Source organism: Equus asinus, chromosome 10 (genome assembly GCF_041296235.1).
Source record: "Equus asinus isolate D_3611 breed Donkey chromosome 10, EquAss-T2T_v2, whole genome shotgun sequence".
In the NCBI taxonomy this organism is placed as follows: domain Eukaryota; kingdom Metazoa; phylum Chordata; class Mammalia; order Perissodactyla; family Equidae; genus Equus; species Equus asinus.
In genome coordinates, this window is record NC_091799.1 from 16508247 (window position 1) to 16534920 (window position 26674).

The 26674-nt window shown below is 59.1% G+C and overlaps 1 protein-coding gene across 1 annotated transcript in view; it reads right to left on the reverse strand.

The window, feature by feature from the left end:
- PRRX2 (paired related homeobox 2) overlaps positions 1-25914 on the reverse strand; it is a 43427-nt gene extending 17513 nt beyond the window's left edge. Inside the window, exon 1 of the mRNA XM_044779577.2 lies at positions 25488-25914. Coding sequence (XP_044635512.2) covers positions 25488-25752 — 265 coding nt within the window. The 5' untranslated portion in view covers positions 25753-25914. The remainder of the gene's footprint in view (positions 1-25487) is intronic.
- Between the last annotated feature and the right edge of the window lie 760 nt (positions 25915-26674).

A 26674-nucleotide genomic window follows, 5' to 3' on the forward strand; every position in this document is an offset into this window, starting at 1 on the left:
TCTCTTCTCTGCTCTCAATGCTGCCTCCATCTGGTGGGACCAAAGTGCCCCCTCCCCCTGTACCTGCCTCCCCACCTTCCTAACCTGATGGCTGGGGGTGGGCCTGCAGGGGCCCCAGAGCCCACGTGGTGAGACCTGGGGTCAGGCTCTGTGGCTCACTTTACAGAAGCCCAGAGGAGGTCCAGAAGGGCAGAGCACCCCAAAGCTGCCCTGGGGATAGAGTGGGGCAAGCGGCTGACTGGCAGCCAGGGCTGGGGACCCTCCTGTAGTTGACACAGATTTGGTGCCAAGCTGGGACAGGCCTCAATGAAATCCTCGTATTTCCCGGTGGGTGAGAAGCCCCTTTCCGAATCCAGGCGTTTCAAAGCCGCCACCCCCTACCTTTGCTCCCCATTTCCTGCCTCCTCCCCCCACCCCGTCGTGGCATTTCTCGGTATGGCCCAAACTCCTCATCTTAGGGGAAGCTCTGACTCACAACTTTAAAAAATCTTACACACTTAAGAAAACAAACTGGGAGGGGGGCGGGAAGAGTCCTCGGCCCTTGTAGGGGGTGTGGCTGGGCTTTCCGAGAGGCCATCCTGCCTTCCCCCGGGACAGGGCTGGCGGGCGCGGCGGACCCCACCCGGCGGAGCCCAGCATCCCGGGCTGGGCGGGGCGCTGTCGGCGCTCGGCTGGCAGGTGGGGGCGGCGGGGTCACCTTGACGCACACAGGGGTCTGGGGTCGGCCCGGAGACCCAGGGGGTGCCGGGCCAGGCGCGCCTGCCGCCGCCCACCCGGCCGGGCCATGTGCGCGCCAGCCCGTGCGTGCGAGCGCGCCGCGCCGGTGGCGGCCAAAGCGGCGCCGCGGCACATCTGGTTCCAGGCGAGCCCCTGGCGCCTGCCTCGCCGCAGACCCGCGGCCCAGACACACAGACGTTAATGGGTCGGCGCGCCCAGCCCCGCGCGGCCCGCCGCCGCCCCGCCGCCCGTGTGAGCGCGAGGCGGCCGCCAGCGCGGGAGGGTGGGCGCGGCACCGGGGTGGGCGCGCGGGGGGCGGGGTGGGGCCGGCAGGCTGGGCTCCCCCCCCCCCCGCCCCTGTTCCTGCCGCCCGCCCTCCCTCCCGACCCACCCCCGCCCGCCCGGTGTCCGGCGGTCCCGAGCTGGAGCTGGGACGGCTCCTTCCCATCGGGAAACCCAGGGCACGCAAATCCCAGCCCGGTTAGTAACAGGCAGTTCCACGTGCCCAGCGCGTCCCGCGGGCCAGGGCTGGGCCGGGCGCACCTCGGCACACGAGAACCCCAGGAGACAGGCACGCTGCTACCATCGCCCATCCCCATTTCACAGTCGGAGAAACTCAGGCTGGAGAGGTCCCTCGCCCAAGGACACACAGCGAGAAGGCCACAGAGCTGGCACTAAGCCGGGCTGTGCCCCGTCCTCCACTGCTAACGCACACACCTGGAACCCAGGGTCACCCACAGATAGCAGCAACGTGCCTGCGCCTGGCCGCCCTCCCTCCCCTTCTCGGAGAACTTCTAAGCTGCACCCCTGACCCTTAGCTGAGATCCTCCGACCGAGGCACCTGGGGGCAGTGATGCTGCGAGGGGCCTCCCCAGGAATTTGATTGGGTGCACCTTTTCCCTTGGCCAGGTTCCTAGACGGCTCCTTATTCAGAATTGCACCCCATATCAGACCCTAAACCCAGAGGGGACGCTCCAAGCCCACTGGTGCTCCAGAGGGAAGCTCTGCCTTAGGAGCTCCTATTCAGGGGTCTGTGGCGCATTGTGCCTTTGTAAGGGGACCCAATCTTTAGGAGCCGGCCCCCTACTGGGTTAAAGGGGTGTCAGTCTGAGTGGGCTAAGGTGGCTGGGAGGATGGAGGCAGATTTTGTCTTTCTGGTTCTCTCCCTCTCTTTCTCTCTCATTTATTTATTTGCTTTTATTTTTATTTCTTTCTTTATTTCTACTCTGGCCATTAGCCTCCAGGGGCTAAGTGTGTGTGCTTGCAAATTGCAAGTCCTTTGTTGGCTCCAGGTTAAATTTTAGCATTCGCCCTCCCGGAGCGGCCTTTATGGGGAAATGGGCCCACATCAAAACGCCCCACTCACCCTTAAACTGGGAGAAGAGTGTTTTTTCTGAGCTGCTCACACAATGGAGAAGGAGTTCTGTTTAGGACTTCCCCTTTAATACCCTCTGAATTCACTTGGGGGGCTTGTTAACTCCGGCCATCGGAGATTCTGGGTTTTAGAACAAAACCACACTTTTAAAAAGTTCCCAGCCTGCAGGTAATAAGCTTTGCAATGGCCTTGGCACACGTGCAGGCAGAAACCGACAAGGAAAGAGTCTTTTTTACTTTCCAGCCAAGTCCTACATTACAGGTTATGGATGGTGGGGCCTCTGCTGCCCATCCCTGCTGCCCAAGGGTGTAGGGTCTGGGGAAGAGCAGCATGGTGCAGGAAGGGGGCGCTCCAGCAACATGGGGGCTCCTGACCCAACTCCCAGTTCTCAGCAGTCCCCCCCACCCCCGCCAACCCCCAGGAAGCCTGGTCCCTTCTGCAGCCCACCCGGGATGCCTGAAGGCCAGGCCACTGGCCAGGACTGACTAACACAGGCTCAGAGTGTAAAAACCAAAGCAATCAAGCAAACTGGTCCAGTGGAATCTGGAGCAAGTGACAGTGAATTTGGAAGGAAGCCGACTCCTCCAGGGTCTGGCCTCTGCTTCCTGTCCCTCCACAAAGGCAGTTTCTCCTGGTACTAGAGAGAGCTTGTGGTGATTTCTGGTCGCAGAACTCGGTCTGCCTGCCTGTCCTTCCACCTGCTGGCCTCCCCTCACTCCCACTTAGCCAGAAAACTCTGGAGGGGCTGCTGATTGCAGGCGCCCTGTCCACACTGCAGGGCCACGGGGCAGGGGAGGCCCAGAACTTCCAGGCCCCGGGACTTCATGAGGCCCGGCCACCCATCTGTGGGGTGCTGAGTTTCTCCCTGGACTGCCGGGTGACCCCAGAAGTTCACCAATGGGTGCTGTGGCCGTGCCCCCAGGCCTCTTCGAGTGCCTGCAGCACGCTCCTGTCTTCTGTGTAATGACCCCCTTTCATCTGGAGGCTGCAGCAAGCAGGGGGCCAGGGGCGGGCTTGGGGGGCACTGAATCTCCCAGGGCAGAGGCCCGGCCCGGCCATGTGGCCTTCGCTTGACCGCCAGGGCCCTGTGCAGGCACCAGATCCATTATCATGATTCTGAAAGGGGTTCGCCCGGCTGCCCTCCACAGAGCCCCCGTGTGCCAGGCGCTTCCCACACGTGACTTCACGGAATCTTCACCTGCAGCCCTAGGAAGCAGATATCACCATCAACTCATCATACAGATCAGGAGACAGGATCTGAGAGGACTAGTAACTTCTCTCAGGTCACACAGCCTTAGTGGAAGAACTGGGACTCACCCACACTCGGATGTACCAGACTCCAGCACCCTGAGTGCCTAACCACTGAACAACACTGCCTCCCGGGGGGACAGGGTAAATGTCCCTGCTGAGCACGGGTGAGTCTGCGCTCACCTCCTCCCCAGGCAGCAGCCCGCACAGAGAGCCTGTGAGAGTCGCAAGGGCCTTTAGAGAGCGCTCAGACCAGGGCTAACTCATGGGGTCATCCTGCCTGCCACTTCCAATCGCCTGGTAGTAGCTGCTTGTGTTAAGGAGGATTCTGAGGAGCCCTGGAAGCTTTGTCTGCCATGCCCTCAGGAACGGGGTTCTGACAAGGAGGCAAATATTCGCCACTTCTGATCCTGGTCCCAGTGTCCTCATCCCACAGTTGGAAGATGGAGCTCAGGGTGGGGGTGTGACTTGCTCGAGGCCTCAGAGAGAGTGCCAGACAGAGCCAGAGAGGGCACATGGGCTTTGCTCCCTGCTCCGGGCTCTCTCCACCTCAAAGAGACACAGCAAACAGTGTCGCATGTGTCACCATCTTACCACCCCTTGGCCCCTGACATGTTCGTTTTGGGAAGTTCCACAGAGGTCAGGGAAGCGCACTGGGAGAGAGCCCTGTCTGGTCTGTCTCTTTCAGGAAATAAATGAGCAGTCATCTGGTGTGGCCAGGAGGCAGGCCCTCACCCGGGGCCTCGGCGCTGCAGGAAAAATTATCCAGCTCCTTCAACATTTAAAAAATAGGGACGACATCCCACCCCCTGCTCAGAAATACCACCTTGCCAGGTAATGTTGGCAAGGTAAATTTTGCCCCAAGAGAATTTTTTTTTTTTTACTATCTACCATGAGAAAACTTTTTTACAAAATTAAATTATAAACAACCCGATTAAAAAATTGGCCAAAGACCTTAACAGACACCTCACCAAGGAAGGTATACAGACAGCAAATGAGCATCTGAAAAGATGCTCCATATCATGTGTCATCAAGGAAATGCAAATTGAGACACCACTACACACCTACTAGAATGGCCAAAATCCAGAACTCTGACAGCACCAAAGGCTGGTGAGGACGTGGAGCCGCAGGAACGCCCACTCATTGCTGGTGGGAGTGCAAAATGGTCCAGCCACTTTAGAACAGTTTGGCGGTTTCTTACAAAACGAAACCTACTCTCGCCATCCAATCCAGCAAGCACACTTCTTGGTTTTTACCTAAAGGAGTTGAAAACTTATACCCACGCGAAAAGCTGCACACGGATGTTAAGAGCAGCTTTATTCGTAATTGCCAAAGCTTGGAAGCAGCTGAGATGCCCTTCAGCAGAGGATGAGTAATAAACTGTGATGCATCCAGACAATGGGATACGATTCGACAATAAAAAGAAATGGACTATAAAGACGTGGAGGAACTTTGAATGCATGATGCTAAGTGGAAGAAGCCAGTCTGAAAAGACCATCTACTGTCTGACTCCAAGTATATGACATTCTGGAAAAGGCAGAACTCTGCAGACAGTAACAGAGCAGGGGGCGGGGGTGGGGGGAGGGCTGACTACGTGGAGTGCAGAGGAGTTTTAGGCTGTGAAACTGCTCTGTGTGATACTGTCCTGGTGGATCTCTGTCGTTATATATCCGTCCAAACCCTGTGGGCTTTGGGTGCCGATGGTGTGTCAGTTCAGGTTTATGGATCGTAACAAACGGACCGCTCCGGTGCAGGATGCTGATGGTGGGTGAGGGCGGGTGTGTATGAGGGCCAGGAGTACATGGGAATACCCTGTACTTCCTGCTCAAGGTTGCCGTGAACCTGAAACCACTCTAAAAAGTAAAGTTTATTTAAAAGGGAAAGAAAACTGGAAAATTAAATTATAGCCTATGGTGTGCTGGTAAATGTTAACAACCGGCTCTCTGGGAGAAGGGGACCCTTAATTTATCGGGTTTGCCAATTTCTGGGGGTATAAATACTTCCATCACGGCTGATTTCTAGCCACGGTGTGACATCAATGGAGGCAAAATTGGGAATACATGTGCAGAAGCACATCAATATACAGTATTTCCACCGTCCAGGGACCGTGGGCCAAGTGACCTCCGGAGCACACGTAACAGGAAAATGACTAGAGAGAGGTGAGTTGAATCTGTATCACCTTCGTCTCAAAGGTAATCTTGGTAATTGTAAATTTATATAATTTAATCTTTAATAGCATCTGTATTTGACAACCAGCTTCTGCAGTTCTGGAAATTTAACAGCTGGCTCTCAGAAGCCAGGCCGAGCTGGTGCCAGCACACCGCTACAGTTTCCAGGCTGTCTAAGGGAAGTGCTCTCACTTTTGCCGATTCCCTCTCGTCCTCATCCACGGGCAGGCATATTTTGTGGGAGGCGGCATCATGACGTGCAGCCCATTTTTGGATGTGGAAGCCAGATGTATGGCGATGGTGACAGCTGTGTCTGTCCCAGGACCGGCAGCCCCCAGCACTGCTGCCCTTGTCGTCAGGGTTGGGATCCTTCCATCAACCCGATGCCACGTCTGACCACATCACTTGCTGCGAGCACCCAAGGCCTTTCTAAAGGGAGCCGTTACCCTCAGAAGGCCCGCAGCTTCCACACCGACTATCAGGGAAAGAGTGATGCGCCCCCCCCAAAACAGAGGCCCCGGGGGAGGGGTAGGGTGGGCTGAGGAAGGTGGGAGGGAGGAGGCAGCGAGGCGGAACTTGGGTCCTCAGCCCCAGCTACTCAGTGCAATCACCAGGTGGGGGACTAGGTGGAGCCTTTAAAAGTGAGAGGCCAGCCCCACCCACCCTCCACCCTCGAGTCTGACTTAGGTTTGGGGCAGGGCCTGGCCATCAGCGCTCACTGACTGCTCTCCAGGTGACGCTTTTGTGCATCCAGAGTTGAGAACTGCTCACTGACAGCGCCAAGTGCACGGTCTTTGGGCATCAGACGGGCCCAGCGCCAGGTCCCAGCACTCTGGCTGTGGGCCAGTTACCCAGAATGAGCCCCAGTTTCTTCTTCTGCAAAGTGCAGATCTCCCTACAAGACTGTCGTAGGCGATAGCGCAGGTCACCGAACACAGTGTCAGGTACGAGGCGGGAGAAGGGGAAATAATGATGGTTTCTGCAAACAAGTGGGGAGCACGCAGGGCGCTGAGCTAAATGAAGGAGCCTGGGAGATAAGCACGATCATTCACTCCCCTTTTACAGATGAGGAAACCAAGGCTCAGGGCGAATAAGCACCTGCCCAAGGCCATCCCGCCAGCACGTGGCAGAGTCAGGATTCAGACCAAAGCGGGCAGGCTTATGCCTGAAGACGTGAGTGCTCCAGGAGCTCAGAGAAGAGCTGGGGGTGCAGAAGGCAGGAAATCTTGAAAGAGGAGGGATCTAGAGAGGAGACGGGAGTGTCTCCCTGTGCCATGGGATCAGCATGCCTAAGTCATGGGCCTCTTGCAAACCAACACCCTGGAACATGGCTGTCTTCATGCATACTTTACCTCCTTCCTGTAAGACTCTCATTGCCCATCCCTTCTGGGGAGTCTCAGTAGATCAGGCACTTTCCATTCCATTCAAATGAGAAGGTGGATGTGCTAGATTCAAAGCCACATTAGTGAATAACGGGCTCCTACTCATCCTACAAGACCCCACTCAAAAAGCCCTCCCCTGCTGCCCAGAGCCCCTTGTGCACATGTCTGCTTCAGCCTTCTCACACTGGCTTCTAGGCTTGGTCCTCCATCTCCCCCATCTCAGGCCCTCCTAGGCTGTGAGCTCCCAGGTGCCTCTTTGGGCCCAGTGTAATTGAATAGAGGTAAACAGAGCAGCAGGAATGAGGACCCAGTGAGCCCTCCTGACCTTTCTCCTTCGGAGTCAAATAGACTGTGTCCTGATGTTGATGGTGCTTCTTGGGGAAAACATGAAACTGATGTGCTATTGCATGTGTCTAGGGGGAGGAGGAAGGCACAGAGAGAAGGGCAGAGACTGAGGAGGGCAGCTCGTGGTCAGTGACCACATCGTGGAGCCTAGGTCCAGGGTGGCTCTTCAAACAACCCCCCGTCACATCACAGGACCCTTCCCAGTCCTCAAAGCCCTTCCTCATGCACCCTTGGGAACAGCGCAAGGGGGATACCGTCACTAAGTCACTTTACAACAGGGGTATGAGGTCAGGCTCGAGCTGTGGCCGCCCAAGCTTGCCCGGCAGGGAGCTGAGCTCGAGTCTGTCGGTCTGCCCTCATCTCCTGGGCCAGGCCACCTTTCTGCTCCCCAAATCATGGGTTGGGTAATGAGTAGCCACCCCTACCGGGACTCGGGTGTAGTGACCAAAAGGCACTGCGAGTCAGGCTGCCGGTCTGCGACCTTGGTGAGTCGCTTCACCTCTCCGTGCCTCAGTTTCCCTGTCTGTGTAGCACATGACTCATGGATGGTCGTGAGGATTCCGTGGGATAATGCCTGGAAGGCAGTCCAGACACAGGACCCACAGGTGCGCCGTCTCACCTGTCTGGAGGGGTGGGCTCTGCGGACCGACCTCCCTGCCAACCCTCGGGGCCTGTCTCTACCCCTTCCTCCCCACGAAGCATCCTGAATGCCAGATGCAGCCTGCATCTCGTGGGCTCCCAGGACGTCATCTGAAGAAGCAACCCCCCTCCCCCATTCCCCTATCCCCCCGCAGGGGGCTGCACCACCGGCGACGGTCCCTCAGCAGCACCAATCAATATGGAAAAGAGCCAGCAACAGGCTGAGTGCATTTGCTTAATTCTCCCCAACCCAGGCCCGGCCCCCACCGGGTAGGCGCCTCTGATTTCATTAGCATTCTGCGAGGCCCCCCCATCGGCCCCACCTAGGCCCCCCACTCAAAAACATCAGGATGTGGGAGTTTTTTCAGAGAGGAGGGGAGGGGGCACTGGGCGGAGGAGGGGCGCTGATGAGCAGGGAGCTTGTTCTGAAGGAGCGGGCCCTGGCCCGGGGTGAAACCAGTGAGGCACAGAGGGAGCAAAAGTTAGGGAGGCCCAGCCTTCCCCGCGGGGAGCACCTCTTTCCATCCGTGGCCTCGGTGCCTCCTCTCCTCACCTAGTCCTGACCAACACCCAGAGAAGAGTCAATGCGCCAGACCAAGAGTCTAGACTGCAGCCTCACCACCTGCCCCGGCCCCAGCCTCACCTGGTGCCCCCTGCCCCTCACACGCCTCCTGCTGGCCACCCTCTGTCACCTCCTGTCTGTGCACATGCCGTTCCCTCTGGCTGGAAACAATTTTCCCAGCTCTTCAGGAGGCCCAACCCAGTCTTCAGCCCTCACCTGTAGGACTCTTCCCCTCACTGCCCCAGAGTCTTGGGGACCGTCTGCCTCCCCCAGCCACTTCACCATCACTGATTAAACTTGGACCACGCCAGCCTATTTCCCTGTGTCCCCCTCCCCAGGGTTCTCTGTGTTGTAGTGGTGCCTGGCACAAGGTGGGCTCTCCATAAACACCGGATGAATGAATGAATGAATGACCCACAGCCCAGCTCTGGTTAGCCTTTAGGCCCACCATGCCTAAGGCCCAGGAGCTTTCAAAGGCCTGGGAAGATGGAAGACCTGAAATACAGTTTTTTATTGGTTCCAAAATACAAGGCAGAGAGGAACGAACAAACGGTTGGTGGAATGTCGGCCGCACAGGATGGCCTGTCAACCGGCCAGCTGACGTCCACCACTGCTCTATGAATAAAGTATATTCGCCACGGAGTGTGTGATGTAACGGGAGGGGGACCGCTGCTCCTGGAAGGGGGCCCTAAGCCCAGCAAGACCTCAACCAGCCGAGCGCCCCAAGCCCAGGCAGTGATGGCCCCCTCCTGGCTTCCTGCCACCACCCCTCAGCCCAGCTCACGGACTGCTCAGATCCTGCCGGAGCTGGACAGACCCACCGAGCCAGACAGGCACTCAGCCCAGGAAGAGAGATGGTGGGGCCGCAGTGACACGGCTGCGTGCCCTGGTGGAGGGAGACGAGATGGCAGAAGGGCAGCGCCAGTGCCAGCTGCCCAGGCCTCCTGGATGGACATTCGTTACTTTGAGAGCCATGGTTGAGGCAGATACCCTGGAGTGAGTTCCAGCTCCCATCCTCAAGCTGGGTGACCTGGAGGGATTTACTTGACCTCTCTGAGCTTCGGCTGCCTCCTCTATAACGCGGCATAATAAAGGTCCCTCTGTGAGGATTAGGTGAGGTAAGACACGTGAAGCCATAAAGCGGGGCCCCGTGGAGGGAACGCTTCCTCGAAAATGCGAGCTCTGTTCCGTCCAGGCGCAACCCCCCGGAGAGCAGCTGCCCTCCGCTCCTGGTCCAAGGGGTTCGGCCGAAGCCCCGCCACGCCCAGCCCTGGGCCAATCAGCGCGGCCCCTCCGCGGCCGGGGCCCAATCGCGGCCCAGCCGGACGCGGCGGGGAGATTCTGGCCGCTCCGCTGCGTTAGCCCTGGATCCAGGCGCCTTACGTCCCCACCCTAGATTTTTCGGTTTACACATCATTATCTTTTTGCATACGGTAGTTGGGGCCTGTTTTCTATCCGTCGTAGGGGACAGTCCTCCCCAGCTATACCTGGACCCCCGCCCTTGCCCCGGCAGGACCAGAGGAGTGTGTCCCCGACTCGGGAAACCCCCCCACCCCCAAGTGTGCTCTGAGCATCGCGCCGGAGGGACGTGTGGCTCCTCTCTGCTCCGCTCCCAGCCCCGCCCACGCCATATGGGCTGGTCATGGGTCCCTCTCCCAACTAGTTTCGGATGCAGATCTTTGCAGCCTGTTAACAGCCTGGGGCTGTCAGCCAGAGCCTTGAGGGCACAGCAGGGATGGGAGGACCCCGGGGTCTGATCCTGGGTTCGAATCCCACCTCTGCCAGGTGCTGGCTGTGCAGCCTTAGGGTGGCGACTCTGAGACCCGGAGGCCCCTGTGCTTCTCGACTTGGTGGAATTTACTGGCACTGCAATTAGTTCCCTGTCTGTGTCATTATCAGTTAATTGCCTGCCTCCCAGGTACCTGGCGGCTCCTACGGGCTGACGGTGGATGTCCGCCCAGCGCCTGCACATAGTCGGGGCTCAAGAAATATACGTCGAGTGGAGGAGCCTCTGTTTCCTACCCGTAAAATGGGAATTTTGATAACCTTCTGTAAAGATGGGGGGGAACATGCATGCTCTGGGCTAAGATCATAATGGGGGCCTCTTTGGGGGGATGACTTGTTACTGTTATGAAAGAGGGTCCCAGCAGGGGCTCCCTGTGGACAGTAACTTCACCCAAAGTGACATTTAATGGTGGCAGGCACTGGCACAGCCAGGGAAGGAGGGGGAAGATGAAGGCAATGGTCTGAGGTCTCACAGTGGAGCTGGAAGCCGGAGCCCCTCCCCTGGGCTCTCCCTGACCCTGCTCTGGTGGCCCAAACTGTCGTTTGTCTGCTGTGCCCAAGGCTGGACAGCGCTGTGCTGAAGACCCCCGAGCGGTCCCCCAGGAGGGACACAGCTTCTGCTGAGAGAGGGGCGGGGACTCTGCCTGCACCCCCTCCCCTCCATCTCACCCTGACCATGCCAACCCACAATGGGAACAAACAGGCCCAGCTCTCACAGCCCCGCCCCAGGGTGGGGCTGGGGTGGAGGGAGAGTTATTGCCTTAATATGGAGCTGGTTTGGATTGGGGCCGTTCCCATCCTCTTGCTGGGGAGATGAGGGACCCTAGGGACCAGCAGCTGCCAGGGGTGTGGCTGGGTCCTCCCTGGCCCACTCTGAGAAACCCACATGTGAGTTGCTAATAATAGCAATGGCAGTAATGATAACAGCAGCAGCAGCTGGCCATGTGCCAGGACTATGGGAGTGCTTCCTTATCTCCACATCCTCACTTGTCATTATCCCCACTTTATGGATGAAGAAACTGAGGCTCAGAAAGCCCCTTGCCCCAGGGAGCTAACTGGAGTCAGTCTGACTTGCTGGCTCCACTCTGGACCTCCTCTCCCTGGGGCCCCTTGGGCACACAAGGAGGCAACCAGGCTCCAGCCATTGGCTACCAACTTCCGGGGGCTACTGCCCTCCTGGCCAGGACCAGGCCTCCTCCTCAGGGACCTTCCTGGACCCGTGGGAAGGTGGAGGGAGAAAAATCTTTGGTGCCCAGGGCAGCCCCACCCTCCCAACCTCTCCTGTGGCTCCTGGTTTTGCAACAAAAATTTGCCCCCATCCCCGCAGATCCCCGAAGCCGCCACGGACTCTCCAGAGCCTGGGTTCTTCTGCGGGGGCTCTGAGCTGGCCCCTGGGTGCTGAAGGGGCCACCCCCACCTTTGGCCTCTTTGGAATGGGGCTCGCCCAGCTTTCCTCCCTCCTCCCTGAGCGGAGCTCCATCCCACGCTGTCTGCCCTGTCTGCAGATCCACTCTTCACTCAGATTTCCATCTGCTTCTGGTTTTGGGGGGTGGAGGGAGGGTTTAGGGAGAAGCTGTGAGTTGTCACCCGATGGAGTAAACCTGACTCCTTCACTTCTTTCAAATTTCCCCCTGCCACCCACCTCCACAAACCCCAGGGCTGCTCGGCCATCACGGAACCTGCTGCTGCTGGCCACTGGGACATCGGGGGCCTGGGCGGAGAAAAGAGCCAGTATCGAGATGAGCTTCTGCACGGTGCAAGCACCACGTCTAAACCAGCTTTGCTGGAGCCCAGGAATCAGCTGAGTGTGAGTGTGTGTGAGTGTGTGTGTGTGCATGTTCTAGACGTGGCGAGAGCCCGAGGGAGCACATCTGAATCTCTCTGCCTTCCTCCTCCGGCCATCTTATCCACAGACCTTCTCGAAGTTGCAATTAATCTCTAATTTGAATTTTTAACCTCAAATGCCACATTATAAAAATAGTTGTGTTGTGTTTTACAGCCTGCATTTGTCATGAAATTGTACATGGTTACAGTTGTGCCATGGAAAACAAAGCAAGATGCTCATTCTGCATGGGAGCAGCGGTCAGTTCCAGCTAGGCTGCGGCTGCAGAAAACCAGCTCCATCCTTCCAAAGGGGACCCCAGGCCCCCGGCAGGTCTGGGCAGGGGCAGAGGGGTCTGGGCCCCTGTGTGTGTTGTGGGGGCACATGGAGCTGGATAACCTGTCTCCTTTTTGGAAAGCATAGTTAGGTACCAGCTGGGCACTGGGGCCTCTCCATCTGTGGAGAGGGCTTGACGGTCCTAAACCACACATCTGCCTCCTCCTCCGAGAACCAGGAAAAGTGAAAGTGAGAACAAACTGGTGTCTACGGAGCACCTCCCGAGGCCAGGGGGGCCCAGAGCCGAGCCCCCACTGCTTGACTTCATCAACTCCTCTGAATGACCCGAGCCTCGCGTACCATCATTATGCCCATTTTGCAGACAATGAATTTGAGGCTCAGAAAAATGAGGCACTTTCCAAGATCACCCAGTAAGTGGGAGTGAGGCCGGGGCCAGAATCCCACGGTCAAGCCAGGCCCCTACGAGCAGCATATCCTGCCCTGAGCAGGCGGAGGACCCACTGGAACTCTCTGGGGCCGGCTCTCCATTTCTCTGCCTGTGTCACCACTGAGCCGCATGGGGGACAATTGGGCTCTCCCTGTCCCGGGGTCCTGGCCTGCCTGGGCCGGGGCACAGCTCTGGCTTCTGCCCAGGAGCCCTCCGCTCCAGTGTCTCCACATCTCTGACCTGTCCCTACCTGCAGAAGCCTGGAGGGCCAGGTGAGGTCGGAGTGAGCACTGCCCAGGGGCTCCAGGCCAGCAGGGGTGGGGAACACCCCAAAGACAAACACCTAAGGCTTGGCACTCCCAAGTCCTCAATACATAGGCCATCTTTCTGGTCCTAGCTTCCACGTCTGGAAAATGGGGCCGTAAGACTGCCTACCTGCTAGAGCATCTGGGAGGAATGAATGAGATGACCCCCATGCAGGGTTTAGCACACAGTAGGTGCACAATGAATGGTCCCGACTGTTGGGATCGCGCTGATGATGACAAGGGTGAAGATGACCACACTCACAAGCCCCTCCCAACCGTCATCAAGCTCCACGTCCCTGACTCAGCCACAAGCGTCCCCAGCTCCCTCCATCCATCCAGGGGCACAGAACTCGGAGCCAGGCAGCCCGGGCCGACCTTGCTCATCTTGCTGACGGGTCTGCTAGTCAAACTTCTATCTCAGGGCCGTTGTGTACCTCTGGCACGGGGCCCCAGGGTTGGATCTGTGACTTCAGCGCAGACATCCTGCAAATGGCGGATTGGTGAGCCTGACGCTGGGCTTGGGGCCCTGCCTGCCTCTGCTTCTGAATGGCTCCTGGAGCCTCTCCTCCCTGACTCAGGATCTCAGATCTCAGAGCAGCTGGGTCGAGGTGGCCAGTTAAGGCTTGTGATCAGCTCTTTTGGACACAGGGGCACTCTGGGCAGCTCTGGGCAGCTGGGACCCAAATCTTGGTCCCAGTTTAACCATTCGCTTCCCACACAATAGGGAACACTCACTCACCAGGAGCACCAGTGGGGGAGGGGGGGCTGGGTGCTCCGGACATTCCAGACCCCCACAGGTGCACAGAAAGCATTCCCACCACTCTTCATATAAAAACTGCAAATCTTGAGCCAGGCCTGGCTCATTGGCCCTCTCCCACCGTGCTCCCTCCTACCCCCTCTGCTCCTCGGACAGCCAATCTCTTTCTCACCTCAGAGTCTCTGTATCTGCTGTTCTCTCCATGTGGAGCATCCTTCCCAACCTCCTCTTCTGGCTAACTACACTCATCCTTTAGGTCCCTTCTGAAACTCCGCTTCCTCCAGGGAGCCTTCCCTGAATCTCCAAGACCACGTAGGAGCCCCCCTCTCTTCTCTTAGCAGCCAGGACATCTCCTTCCTAGTGGGGACCATGCCTGCCTTGTTCCCTGTTGGGACCCGAGTATCCAGCCCGCAGCCTGGCATGGAGTAGATGATCGACGAGCATTTGTGGGAGGAAGGAAGGAGGCAAGCGTCCATAGAACGCCTCCTCCATTTTCGCCCCCCTGAGAGAGAAACCAGCTCCTGCTAAAGGCAGCCCCTTGGAGCTCGGCCCCAGACTTGAATTCGCTGCAATGGAAAGCAAGTTTTCTTTAAACAATGACCCTGCTTTTGGCCACATTAGATCTCCGCCTTTTCCTTTCGCCTCCCCAGTGAAAGCAGCATAGTGGGTTTTTACCTCTTGTCTCCAGCAACTCCCCACTTCCAGCCCTGACACTCTCCCCGCCTGGGGGATGTGGTGGAGGGCAGCCCACTCTACGGGAGAGGCTGGCCTCCCAATTAAAACAGGATGTCGCTCAGAAACATGTGCTTCCCAAACGCGGGGGTCCCTCCCCGCCCCCAGCCCCAGGCCCTCCACCCCAGCGCAGCCCAGCGCCCTCCTGCCTGGCTGTTGTGGGTCAGGCTCTGCACAAGTGTGCCCCTGGAACATGGCACCTTCTTAAGGGCACTGCAGAGGTTTCTGGGTGAGAACCAGGGAGGCGGGAGGCACAGTCCCTTCTTGGGAGGGCCGGGGCTGCTTCCGGCAAGAGGACACTGCCCCTCCATGGACACCTGGGGGCCTGGCAAAGGGTGGTCAGTGTTGTACCTGGGCTCTGGGGATCATTTCATATTTCCTGGGTGACGTTGGGCAAGTCACTTTGCCTTTCTGAGCCTCAGTTTCCTCATCTGTAAGATGGGCATAATGCTTCCCCTCCCTCTGAAGCTGCTGAGAGAATTCAGCAAGAGGCTGCACTTGGAGCGCTGAGCTCGGAGCCAGGCAGACGCGCAGAGCCGGATGGCAGGGAGCCACGCCGCCCTCGTGCTCCAGCCCCCAGTTAGGGACCTGCTCTTGCCTGTCCCCTGGGGTTTTCCCAGCACAAGGCCTCCAAACGACACACGTGTGCACTGAATGAATGAGTTGATGAATGGGTGAATTAATGAATCCCAGCCAGTTTTCTTGGAACCAAAAGGCAAGGCGTATCGTGGAGGGGGAGGGGCTGGGGCACGGAGTTCAACACGTGGTCTCTTAGCGGAATGCAAAAAGGCCTGTTTCAGGGGCTTCATCATGGGGGGAGTCAGGGAACAAAGTGCCACCCTGCCTCTTCTCCCACTTCTCCCGCTCTCAAAGGTGAGCTCCTCTGCCCTCGGCTGTAGCCTCGAAGCCCTGTGAGGGCAGGGGGCTGCGTCAGACCCACTTTTGAACGTCCACCACAGTCAGCACAGCACTCGCTCTTCACAGGGTCGGGAATGGGTGCAGACTCTGAGGCTCCAAGCCCCGCTTCTGCACCCATTGTGCAACCCCGGCCAAGTCCCTTCACCTCTCTGAGCCTCAGTTTCCCCAACTGCAATCATAACAGCAGATACCCTTTCTGAGCACTTCTCACGTGTTCCTCTGCTTCCACCATTTCCCTAAATCCTTAACTCTACCCTGCAAGGAGGCACGATTCTTCTTCTCTTGCGGAAACTGCTGAGGTCACACGGCTGGTCCGGGCCACTCCTCCAGCAGAGGGCTGTGCTGCTTGCTCTCCAGGGTCACTGTCCCCATCAGCAGACCCTTGGACGACGGAGTCTTATGGCAGGAAGAGAGGGGTGAGCGACTGGAGGAGGCCCCCAGGTCCCATCGGGTGCAGGGGGAGGCCCAGCAGAGAAGCAGAACCCGCACCCCCCGGGGAGGGGGGTGGGCAGCCGAACCCGAGCCCCGCGCTCCTGGCTGCCCGGGGCTGGACCGGCCGCCCGCGGCCCCATCTTGAGAGCATTAGGGGCTGCTGTTAACAGATGTTTTGGGTTACGTGTTATTTGTTAGTCTAATGAAAGGAGGTGCGCTCGCTCTCCAGGCCTGGGCCGGCGGGGCGGCTGCAGGGGGCCACGCGCGGGGCCCTGGCGGCGCCCGCTTTGACTCCAAGGTTCGCAGCCGTCCGCGTGCTAATTCCAGCTCTGGTTAAATGTCATTCTTAATAACGCCATCTCTGGCGTGTAAACGTCTGCGCCCACGGCCAGAGGGGAGGCCGGGAGAGGGAGGCCAGACAGGGAGACAGGGTAGGGGGCCAGTGGACGAAGCCCGGTGGAGTGGCTGCCCTTCCTGGGGGCAGCGGATGCCCGACCCCAGGGGCCCCCTGCGAGGGGAGCCTGCAGGATCTAGGGGCAGGGTGACTGAGGGGCACAGGATGCTGGGAGGGGCTTTTCCAGTGACCAGAGTGACAGAGACCCCCAGCTCAGTCATGAGGATTCTGACCACCCCAGCCCCCAGGTCCCCCCACCTCCGGCTGAGCACAGCTGGAGAGAGTCAAGATGCGTGAGAGGGACGGACAGAAATCTCCCCCGATCACAACACCCCTTTCATTCCAACTCTTTGGGCTGCTTTGAGCTGGAACTCAGTAGGTGCTCAATGAATGCTGGTGGACGGCGGACAGCAATTGTTCCCTCCTAGACCCGGCAGTGGGTCAGGTCTCTGGGGATGCTGGGGCTGGGCCTACGGAGCAGCTCCCCCCAACCCTTGGCCATATACTCAACCCTTCCAGGTAATTCCGATCGATGCCAGCCTCGGGCTTCCCATGGCGACTCGGCCGGGCCTCTCCAGCCCCCCAAGAGGACCATTTTCCACTCAGGCCAACTGAAGAGGAGGATGGAGGTGCCGAGGATGGAAGGAGCCTTCCAGAGCATAGCGACACTTTTCCTTTAATGCACATACAAATCACTGGGAGCCCTGATAAATGCAGATGCCCAGGCCCGGGCCCCAGAGAGTGCCATTCCATGGGGTGGGGCGGGGCCCAGGAACATGCAGTTTATGTGGTGATTCCAATGCACTGATTCCCGGGACTATACATTGGCAAACAGATGGTCCAGCCCCTCCCCCCAGATGGGGACACTGAGGGTCAGATCAGTGACAGAGTGTGTTCTGAGCTGCAGGGCCTGGCAAGTTCCAGTTTCCTGACTCCTAGTCCAGGGCAGTCTTACTACCACCTGGGCAGCAATGTCAGGGGAGGTGACACACCCTCACCTGTCAGTTCTCAAGCAACCGAGCTGCTTGCTCAACCCTCGGGTGGAGGGACCCTCTGTGGAAGCTTCCAGGTCTCACAGCCCCTGGGCCTCCTGCTCTTTCACTGCTCCCTTCCAGGACCTGCTCCAAAGACCACAATCCACCCAGCAGCCCCCTGTCCACCTCTCCGGCCTCGGGGTCCCAGCTTCTTGGCTTCTCCGTAACTCATTGCCCCTGCTCCCTCCTAACCCCTCCCACTGCCCCCCAAACCCAATGGGCCCGGCTGCCCCTCCCATGCACAGAAAAGCAGAATGGATCACAAAGAGGGACAAAAATAATGTCTTCCAGAGCCTGTTTCTTTATAGGATGCAATAAAAGATGTCATTAACCATAAAGGGCCCCATGTGGATGGCATCCTGTCATCACGGTGGCCCCTCGAAGCTGGGCTGGGAACAAGCAGCTTCTCAGATGTGGAAGGACACAGAGCAAGGGGGCCAGATTCACAGCGACAGAGCGAGCATAGGAGTCATTCAACCACCTCCATCCCCAGGACATCTAGGATGCTGCGATTCCCGGGGTCTGGCCAGGGCAGGCTATGCCCCTGTCCCCAGGTTGGCTGCTCTGACCCGGGTCCCCTCGCCTAGTTCCTGGAGGCTGCCGGGCACCTTGTCTCCTGTCCTCTGCTGGGCATGGGAGCTGGGCATGGTAACTTTCCCCGATCCTCTGTCTAAACAGGAAGCTTGTGCGATGCTCTCCTACGCACCACCTTGCAGAGGGCCCTCGACCCTGGGCCCGGTCCAGCGCAACATGGCTGCTCATATGCCTGCGACCGCCCTGCCATCAAGAACCTGAACTTGATCGTTGGGGCTGGATCGGAGCCCTGACGATGGGGGTGGTGTGTGTGTGTGGTGGGCGGGTGTGTGCGTCTCTGTGTCTGGGAGTCTGGGAAAGCCCGTCCACCATGTGGTTCCCAAATGCCAGCCCACGACAAGGTCTTCACCGACCTACCACAAAACGAGAAAAATAGGGGCACTTTGCAAACTTTTTGTTAAGCAAAATTAAGTCAGTTTTGAGAACATTCTTTGCTCTGGGATTAAGATGCTGCAGGTTCTTCCTTGGATAAACGGATAAGGGCAAAAAGATGGTAGTCATTGTGTGTAAAAGGCTTTTCTTGGCAAACTTTCAAAACTGCCCGTGCTATGCCAGTTCCTCGTTCCTGGAAATTCCCCCGGGCCTTGAAATCTGAAAGTCTGGGAACCACAGGGCGGATGGTAGGAGCTCAAGGCCTGATGCAGGACACACAGTCAGTGCTCGGAAAATGACTGTTGAATGAATGAATGAATGAGTGAGTACGAGAGCTGGGAGTGGGCTGCAAAAGGGCGCCTGTCCTATCGATGTTCCTCAGAGTCAGTGACCCTCCACAGCTCTCCCATGTCCGGGAAGCTGGAGACTGGCCTGTGGAGGGTGAGGGAGGCCATTCTGGATGTTTCTGGGCATGAGGAGCAGAGGACCCCCTCTTATACCTCCCAATACCCCCAAAGCCGGGCAGTCCCGATGCTGCCAGGCCTGACTCATCTCCCACAGGCCTGTGACTGGAGCCAGGCTGCTGAGGAGATGGAGGGGATCCCTCCCCTGGCCACCTCATGGCTCCTGGAATGCAGCCCACACCTGCCTGGGAGTGGACATCTCTGGCCGGACCACCCAGCGTTCCAGGGGCTCCCCGGAGGGCTTTAGAAAGTGGCAGAGAGCAGGGGTTTCAGGACAGGACAGGCCTGGGCTGGAATTCCATCTTCATGGGGGAGGAGTGACCTTGGCAAGTAGCTTGACTTCTCTGAGCCTCAGTTTCCCTCTCCATAAAGAGGAAAAAATAAAACGACCCACTTCTATGGTTGGTGGGAGGACAAGGCAGGGTGAGGCCAGTGGAGCCCCGGCCAGCGCTCCATGAGCACTTGGCTAACGTGCCTACAAGGGTCACGGTCCTTGTCAGCACGCCCCCTCACGTCCTCCTGCAGCTCCATCACGGGCATGTCCCTTGTCCTCCACTCCCACAGGCTCCGACCACAGGGCAGCACCCTGGCTGGGTTCCAATGCCGATGCCCCGTTTGTAGGATGCATTTGGGGGAAGCACTGGCTCCCCCTTAGATCAGCCCCCAGGTCCACTTCCACCACGGTCAGCCACCATCCTTTGAGTCCAGGACACCACAAAAGGTTCCCAAGTCCTGCCTCGTCCAGGCTGACCTCACATCCCTGCCCAGGACAAGCCACTGCAAACCCTTCCTCCCGTCTCTGCCCACTGAGAAGCCCTCTCACGGCACAGGTCCCTCCCAGCAGCCCCGCCCCGTGCCAGCCCACAGGGCCCGTCTCCCCAGCCTCCCTGCCCCCGCGAGTTTCCCAAACAAACCTTGGCCCTGGTCTCCCCAACAACCAGGTGGGGCTTCCCCTCCAAACACCAAGCTGTGTGGGAGAGAGAGGCCTGGACTTGGGATCTGAAAACACACCTCACACCTCCCTCCCCAGCTGGGAGACCTTGGGCAGCTTGCTTTGCCTCTCTGGGCCTCCGAAAAAGGGGATGGCAATTCACCAGTCCCGCTTATTCACACGGTTGCCTGCCACGAGCATCTCAGCGAGCTGGAACAGGGACCTTTTACTGAGCACCTGCTATGGGCCAGGCACGGTCCCTCACACCCACACCCACCACGCCCCCAGAAAGGACATCACTGTCCACCGTTCCCATTTCACAGATGGCAACACTGAGCCTCAGGGGGATTTTAGGCCTCCAGGGTGGCGTGCAAGCCGGCATTATCACAACTGCTCCAAAGTCACTTTTCCGGAGACTTCTGACAAGGAACAGTGACAGTTCCAGCCCTGCTGGGCTTCTGCCTACAGGGAAGGGCCCTTCTGGGGGTGCTAGCCGGTCCGAGGCCCCTGTGCCAGGCCCCCCAGCTCCCCTCAGATGACCTAGTAGAAAGAGGAGCGAGACCACCCTGGAACCAGGAGCAATAAACCGAAGAGCAAGTGCCCTGGCTGCCGACGCAAAGCCAGGGATGCGGACCAGCGTGCATCCCCCAGCCACCCTGGCAGACCCAGCAGTTCTCGGATGGAAGGCCTGGGGTGGGGGGGCGGGGAGGTCTCAGCTTCTAGGCCTGGTTCCTCGGCCTCTCGCTCACCCTCCTCCCTCCCTGCCCCCGGGCATGTGCTGAGAGACCCCCTCACCTGTCTGAGGGCCAGGTGCAGCCAGGACCCCGGCCGCAGAGACTCCATGTTCCCGGGGAGATGGCCCCATCACAGGTCACTTTCTCAGCCTGGGTCATATTACGATGAGGGGACAGGAGGGGCCTCACACACATCCTGTGCTGCCTCCCGTTGTTCAGTTGGGGGACTGAGGCCCAGAGAAAGGATGTGACACACCCAAGGTCCCATATGGAGATGGCAGCAAAAACCAGGGCTGGAACCCCGGTGTCCTGACCCCCGTCCAGGGCTCATTCAAGGCAGATGGCTTGTGACCCCAGGAAATGGGTGAAGGGAAAGACGGGAGGGAGGAAGGAAGGAGGGAAGGAAAGCAGACTGGTCTCTGAAAGCCCGGGTTCTGAAGAAACCCTTCTGTCGCTTCCTCACCAGCCCCGCTCCTGTCTTGGCGGCCGCCTTCCTCCCGGCTCCCTCCTCCAGCCGCACAGGCCACACTGCCACCTTGCAGGGCCAGTTACAGCGAGGCCGGTGAAAAACGGAAGTCAGCTATGGAAAACAGTAGGATGCGTCCTCAAAAAATTAAGCAGAATTACCACATGACCCGGCAATCCCAAAGAACTGAAGGCAGGGACTGGAAGGGGTACCTGTGTGCCCATGTTCTTAGCGGCATTATTCACAACAGCCAGAAGGCGGAAGCAATCCAAGTGCCCATCAACAGATGATGGATAAACAAGAGGCGGTCCACCCACACAGTGGAGTATTATTCAGCCATAAAAAGGAGGGAAGTTCTGACACATGCCACAACATGGATGAACCCTGAGGACATTAGGCTAAGGGAAATAAGCCAGGTACAAAAGGACAAACGTACGCTTCCACTTAAATGAGGTCCCTGGAGTCATCAAATTCATAGAGACAGAAAGGAGAATGGTGGGCGCCAGGGTCCAGGGGTAGAGGAGAAGAAGGAGAGTGAGTGTTTGATGGGACAGAGTTTCAGTTTGGGAAGATGGGAAAGTTCTGGAGACGGATGGTGGTGATGGTTGCACGACAATGCGAATGTACTTAGTGCCACTGAACTGTGTGCTTGAAAATGGTTAAGATAGTAAATCTTATGTTAGGTATCTTTGACCACAATAAAAATTTCAAAATTGGAGGCGTCTGTCAGTCTCTCGAACTCAATGGTCCCTTCGGGCTCTCCACTTGGACACTCAGCCCTGCCTGCCACCACTAGCAAGGAGGAAGAGCAGGTCCCCACCCCAAATCAGACTCTCCCTTGGCACCTCCTTAGCAGACGCGGCTCAGGGAGCAGCTCTGTGAAGGGAGCCCAGCCCCATCCAGGGCTCCAGCCCCTCCCGGCTCAGCCTGTGCCCTCGGACTCCAAGCGCCCCACTGTTCCGAATCTCTGGAGGTGGACCCGCTCGGTCCTGAGGTTTTCCCAAACAGGTACCAGCGCTTCGGGGCTGGCAGCCTCCCAGGGCTGGGGGCCTCGGCCACCCGGCTCCAGGGGCTGTGTTTATTTTCCCAGTGTGTCCGCATCCCTGTTTCCGCCCTGCCCACAGGAGGGAAGGCTTTAAAGAAAATCTCAGTTATTAATGTGGTTTCTTTTGTTGTAAGTCATCGCAAAGGCAGCGAACGAGGGTTTATTTTCCTAACGTGCCCGGCATAGCTCGGCGCCCGGCACGGACCTCAGCACTTGATTTGGGAGGAACCCGAGAACCCGGTTTGCTCTGAGTCACCAGCAAAGGCACAGCCTTCCCGGCCAGTTCAGGGGGGGCAGCCAGGTCTGGGAAAACCATTGGCAAGAACAGGTTCTATCTATGGGTGGCTATGTGAAAACAAAAGATTAAAAACTATTTTTTAAAAAATTTTGAGCCTGCTAACCTGGCAAGTTGGAAATATCTCAATTTTATAACTCATTAGTTTCCCCATTCACCCATAGTTTTCTAAATGGGAGTCCCTATCTTTCTTTGGTGTCAGTCACTTTCTTTGGACCCGGAAACAGCTCCAGAAGCCCCAAGAAAATTCCCTTCGGAGCGTGTGCGAATCCTCAGCGAGGCGCTCCCTGCGGGCCCAGGACTGGAGGACAAGCACAGCCCAGGCCCACACCTGCTCGCTGGCCTGGGGTCCAGAGTCCCAGCTTCCGGAAGGTTTGTTGCCAGCTTTGGAAAGGGGTCCAGGGATCTGTGCTGGGTTCCCCAGGATGAGGGGATGGAAGGTCCCTTCTCTGGCAGATTTGGGAATCCACAGTCAGTGGCAGTGGGAAGGGGCACCTGCCCAACAGAGAAGGAGAGCAGGAAGCCGGGCTCCCTCCGTCCACCTTCTGTCTGCGGCGCAGACTCAGAGAGCAAGCCGAGGGCTTCTCGCAGGCCTGGGGGCAGCCACACAGAGCCCCCACCCTGCTCCCTCGCCTCTCCGGGGGAACGTCGCCTGGCAGCGGGCACCCCTGGAATGCACCCAGTTGGCCTTGGGGAGATGGCTGACGCTACAGAAAACATTTGGATTTCATGGACTAGTGATGTGTTTTCAATCTGAGGAATGAGTATAGGGTTACCTCCTTTTAATTTTGCCAAGTAAGGACATTAAAATAAAACAATTTCCAGTTATTACCCCTTATTTCATAAAAGAAAGGGTGTTTTAACACCCAAAATGAATAGGAAAGACATAATCTCACACACAAGAGAGCCTTGTACATCGGAATTCTTCACTTCCTGAAGAACTCTCCATATTGTCCACGTTGGCTTCAATTTGCAGAGGCCTGGAGCAAATCTCCCCGTGGGCCAGGAGCACCCAGCTGGACCGCCTGTCCCCAGGGCAGAGCTGGGCAGGTGCCAAGGTGGGAGGCAGCCCTGAGCACATCGTTCAGCCCACCTTGAGCCTGGCTCTGACTCTGCCTGTGGCCCCTTGTCCCTCACAAATGAAGGAGGAGATGCCAATCTCTGGGGGCAGATGGACCTGACCCCATGCCCAGCGCATCCGCTGTCCCCAGGGGCTGGGTTTCCCCATTGTGCAGAAGCCCCTGCTCAGGAAAAAGCCTGCAGGCCTCCGGGGCTCCCACTGAGGGTGGCCCAGCCCCAGGATCTGCCAGGGATGCCCACTACCCGCCCAGCTACCTGGGGGCCACCAGTGGCCCTGTCCAGGCACTCATGTCCCCAGCTGACACGAGCTGCTTTGGGCCTCCCCAGAAAAACCTTCCATTTGGAGACCTTCTATGCTGTGTCCAGGAGAAGCAAGGACCTACATGGCCTGTCCCCACGGTCAGGGGCCAGGGCAGAAACGGCCCCATCCCCTGGCTGGGGCTTGAGTACAAAACGCCAGGGCGGCCCTCCTTCTCTCCCCATCACGCCTGTACTCCTCCCTTCCCTCCTCTCCTTCCTTTCTCCCTTCCTTCCTTGCTTCACCTTCAATCTGCTCGTCCTTTTCTCTCTAACCCCCAGGGGTCCCCCCGTCATCCGGGTCAAATCAGAGACCTCTCCTCTGCCTGGCTCCGAGCCAGCTGCTCCTCCCATGAGACCTGAGGTCCTCAAACAAACTCAGGCTGGCAGGGCCCTCCTCCCACACGAGAGGGCACCCCACCCTACCCCTGGCCCAAACTAGACACCTTCCTTCCACTTTTCTATCAGGGATAGCCCAGCTCCCAGGAACGGGTCTGCACACCTCAGGATTACTCCAGAGGGTGAGGACAGATGCCAGTGGCTGTGGCTGGAGGGTGGTGGATGCCACTGAGAGGGAACCAGAGGCCGCTGGACACAGCTGGCACCGGCTGGGTGCTCTCTGAGGTGCATTGTGAACTTAGGTGCATGGCAGGCGTCCCCCACAGGCACATGGGCTCCTGGACGAAGTTCCAGACTAGGCTCCAGTCACTTCAGTTTCCCCTGCACCTCCTGTCATCTGGGAAGTGGGGCATGCAGCCAGCCGGGGCTCCCCTGGGACCTGGAGGCTGGTGCAGGAAGTGGGGGTCCCCAGGGGCCGGTGGGAGGGCCGCTGGAGTCAGGTAGGTGGCTCTTAAGGGGCCACAGCCAACAGCAGGCCAGCCTGCTCCCCGGAGCCGGAGGACTGGGCAGTGGTCTCCTCCCAGGATGTGAGTGAGCTGTGGGGACTCCGATCCTCCCTCTGCCCCCAGGGAACCGTCCAGGGTGGAGCCCCTGCTTCATCTTCATCTCTCCTGCTCTAGTGTCCCCCGCCCCCCCACCCCCCCACCCCGATCGCGCCGACCAAGGGCTCAGGACCCTGCTATCCAGTGCGACTTTTTGAAAAAAGCCACTTGGGTGGGTTGTTTGTTTTTAAAGCCCCTTCCTGATGACCTTTAACCTCAGCAGGGGAAGAGCGGCCTAGCCGGCTCTTTAGGGCTGGACCGTTCCACCTAGGGAGCTGCGAGTGGGGCAAACTGGAGGCCGGAGCAGGCATCCTAACGCAGCCAAGGAGCCCATCTTAGGACGCCCTGGCAGTCGCTGGGGTGGTGTCGTGGAGGAGGCGGGGCAGAGTTTGAACCCCAGTTGGTGGTTAGGTCATTTTCCCCTCCAAGCCTCAGTCTCCCCGGCGGTACCAGGGCAATCGTCACCCCCCTGTCCCGGCTACTTGGGAGTGGCGCCGAGAGGGCTGCCTCCCCGGCTGGGCACAAAGGCAGCGCTGCTCCCTGAAGTTCTTACGACTTGAAGTGGCTCTGGGCAAAAGACGGCGGCCTCCCCCGTGGACAGCTCTGGTCACCGCAGCAGCCCACCGCGGACAGCCGCGGCTGCGGGGCAAGCCAGGCACACGGGCGGCGGCGCCCAGCGCCCGCTCCGCCCAGGTCCTGCCGCAGCGTCTCCGCGGGCGCCGCCGACCCCTTCCCAGGCCCGGAGCCCGCAGCCGGCGCGCCGCATCCTCCCTGCCCCACGCGCGCCCCTCGGGCCCTGCGCCCCGCGGGCCTCGCACCCCTCGGGCGCCGGCCGCCCGCACCCGCTGCGGCCCCGCATTCCGTTCCCACGGCCTCTCGGGCCCGCGCCGCCCCGGCCGCCCCGGCCCGGCCCCGGCCGCCCCGCTCACCGTCCTGCGGCGCCGCCTCGCTGCCGCTGCTGCCCCCGGACGGCTCCCGCGCCGCGCCCTCCTGCGCCTCGGCCCTGGGCGCGGGGCGCGCCGCCCGCCGCCCGGCCGCCGCCACCTCCTCCAGGTCCAGGAGGTGGCTCACCGTGAAGTTCTTGCGCGCCTGGGCGCAGTCGCCGGGCCCCAGCGCGGGCGGCGGCGGCGGCGGCCCCGGGCCCAGCGGCGGCTTGTCCAGGGCGAAGGCGGCGGCGGCGGCAGCGCTGTCCATGCCGCGAGCGCCCGGCTGGCCGGCGGGTGCAGGCGCGGGTCGGAGCGAGCGCGCCCCGGCCGCCCGCGCTCTGCCCCGCTCCCGGCCGCCTCCCGGCTCCGCGGCCGCCGCGGCCCGCCCGGCGCTGACGTCGGGGGAACCAACTTTCCGCCCTCCCCTTCCCCGCCGCCGCGCTCGCTCCCAAGTTGCTAAAACCCGAGCTCCGGACACACGCCCCTTCTAGAAGCAGACCTCGCCCCCTGCCTCCCCGCCTCCCCCTCCCCTTCGCCCGGCCGCCCGCCCCCACCCCTGCGGCTGCTGCGGGGAGGGAGGGGGTCCCGCGCCGAGTCCTGCCGAGGCTGGGGGCAGGGAGCGGGGACAGGAAGGGGTGTCCTCTTTTCACCCTCCCCACCCACGTTTTAAGGAGCGGGAAAGTTCAGCGTTTAGTTTAAAAAAAAAAAAAAATCCCCAGCAAGTGTCTGGGGAGACCACAGTGGAGGGATTAGCAGGCCCCCTCCCCCGTTCCATTTACAAAGTCCTTCACAGTGATGGGGGGAGCGACTCTGACACCGTCGACAGGGAAGATCTGAACTCCCAACTCCCCCCCACTCCCCCCATGCACCCCAACTGTGTCTCTCCCGCGGGAAAGAATGCAGGTCCACCTTGTTCACGCCACCTGGCCCCAGGGCTCACCCCCAGAAAGCAGCACATTTCAAGCTCCAGAGGTATATGCATCTCCCCCACACACACACTCACCCCCCTCGGACCCCACTCGCAGGATGCGCCAGGCCCTCCCCTAAGAAAACCAAGCTGGGGGGAAAGAGTTTCCCTCCAGTCTTCCTAGTGTAATTCCTGTCCTGTAAGAGGACAGACAAGCAGATGACAGCCAGACTGACAGACGCGGGCCAGGCAAAGACGGAGGCAGGCTTGGGTCTCCGCTCTT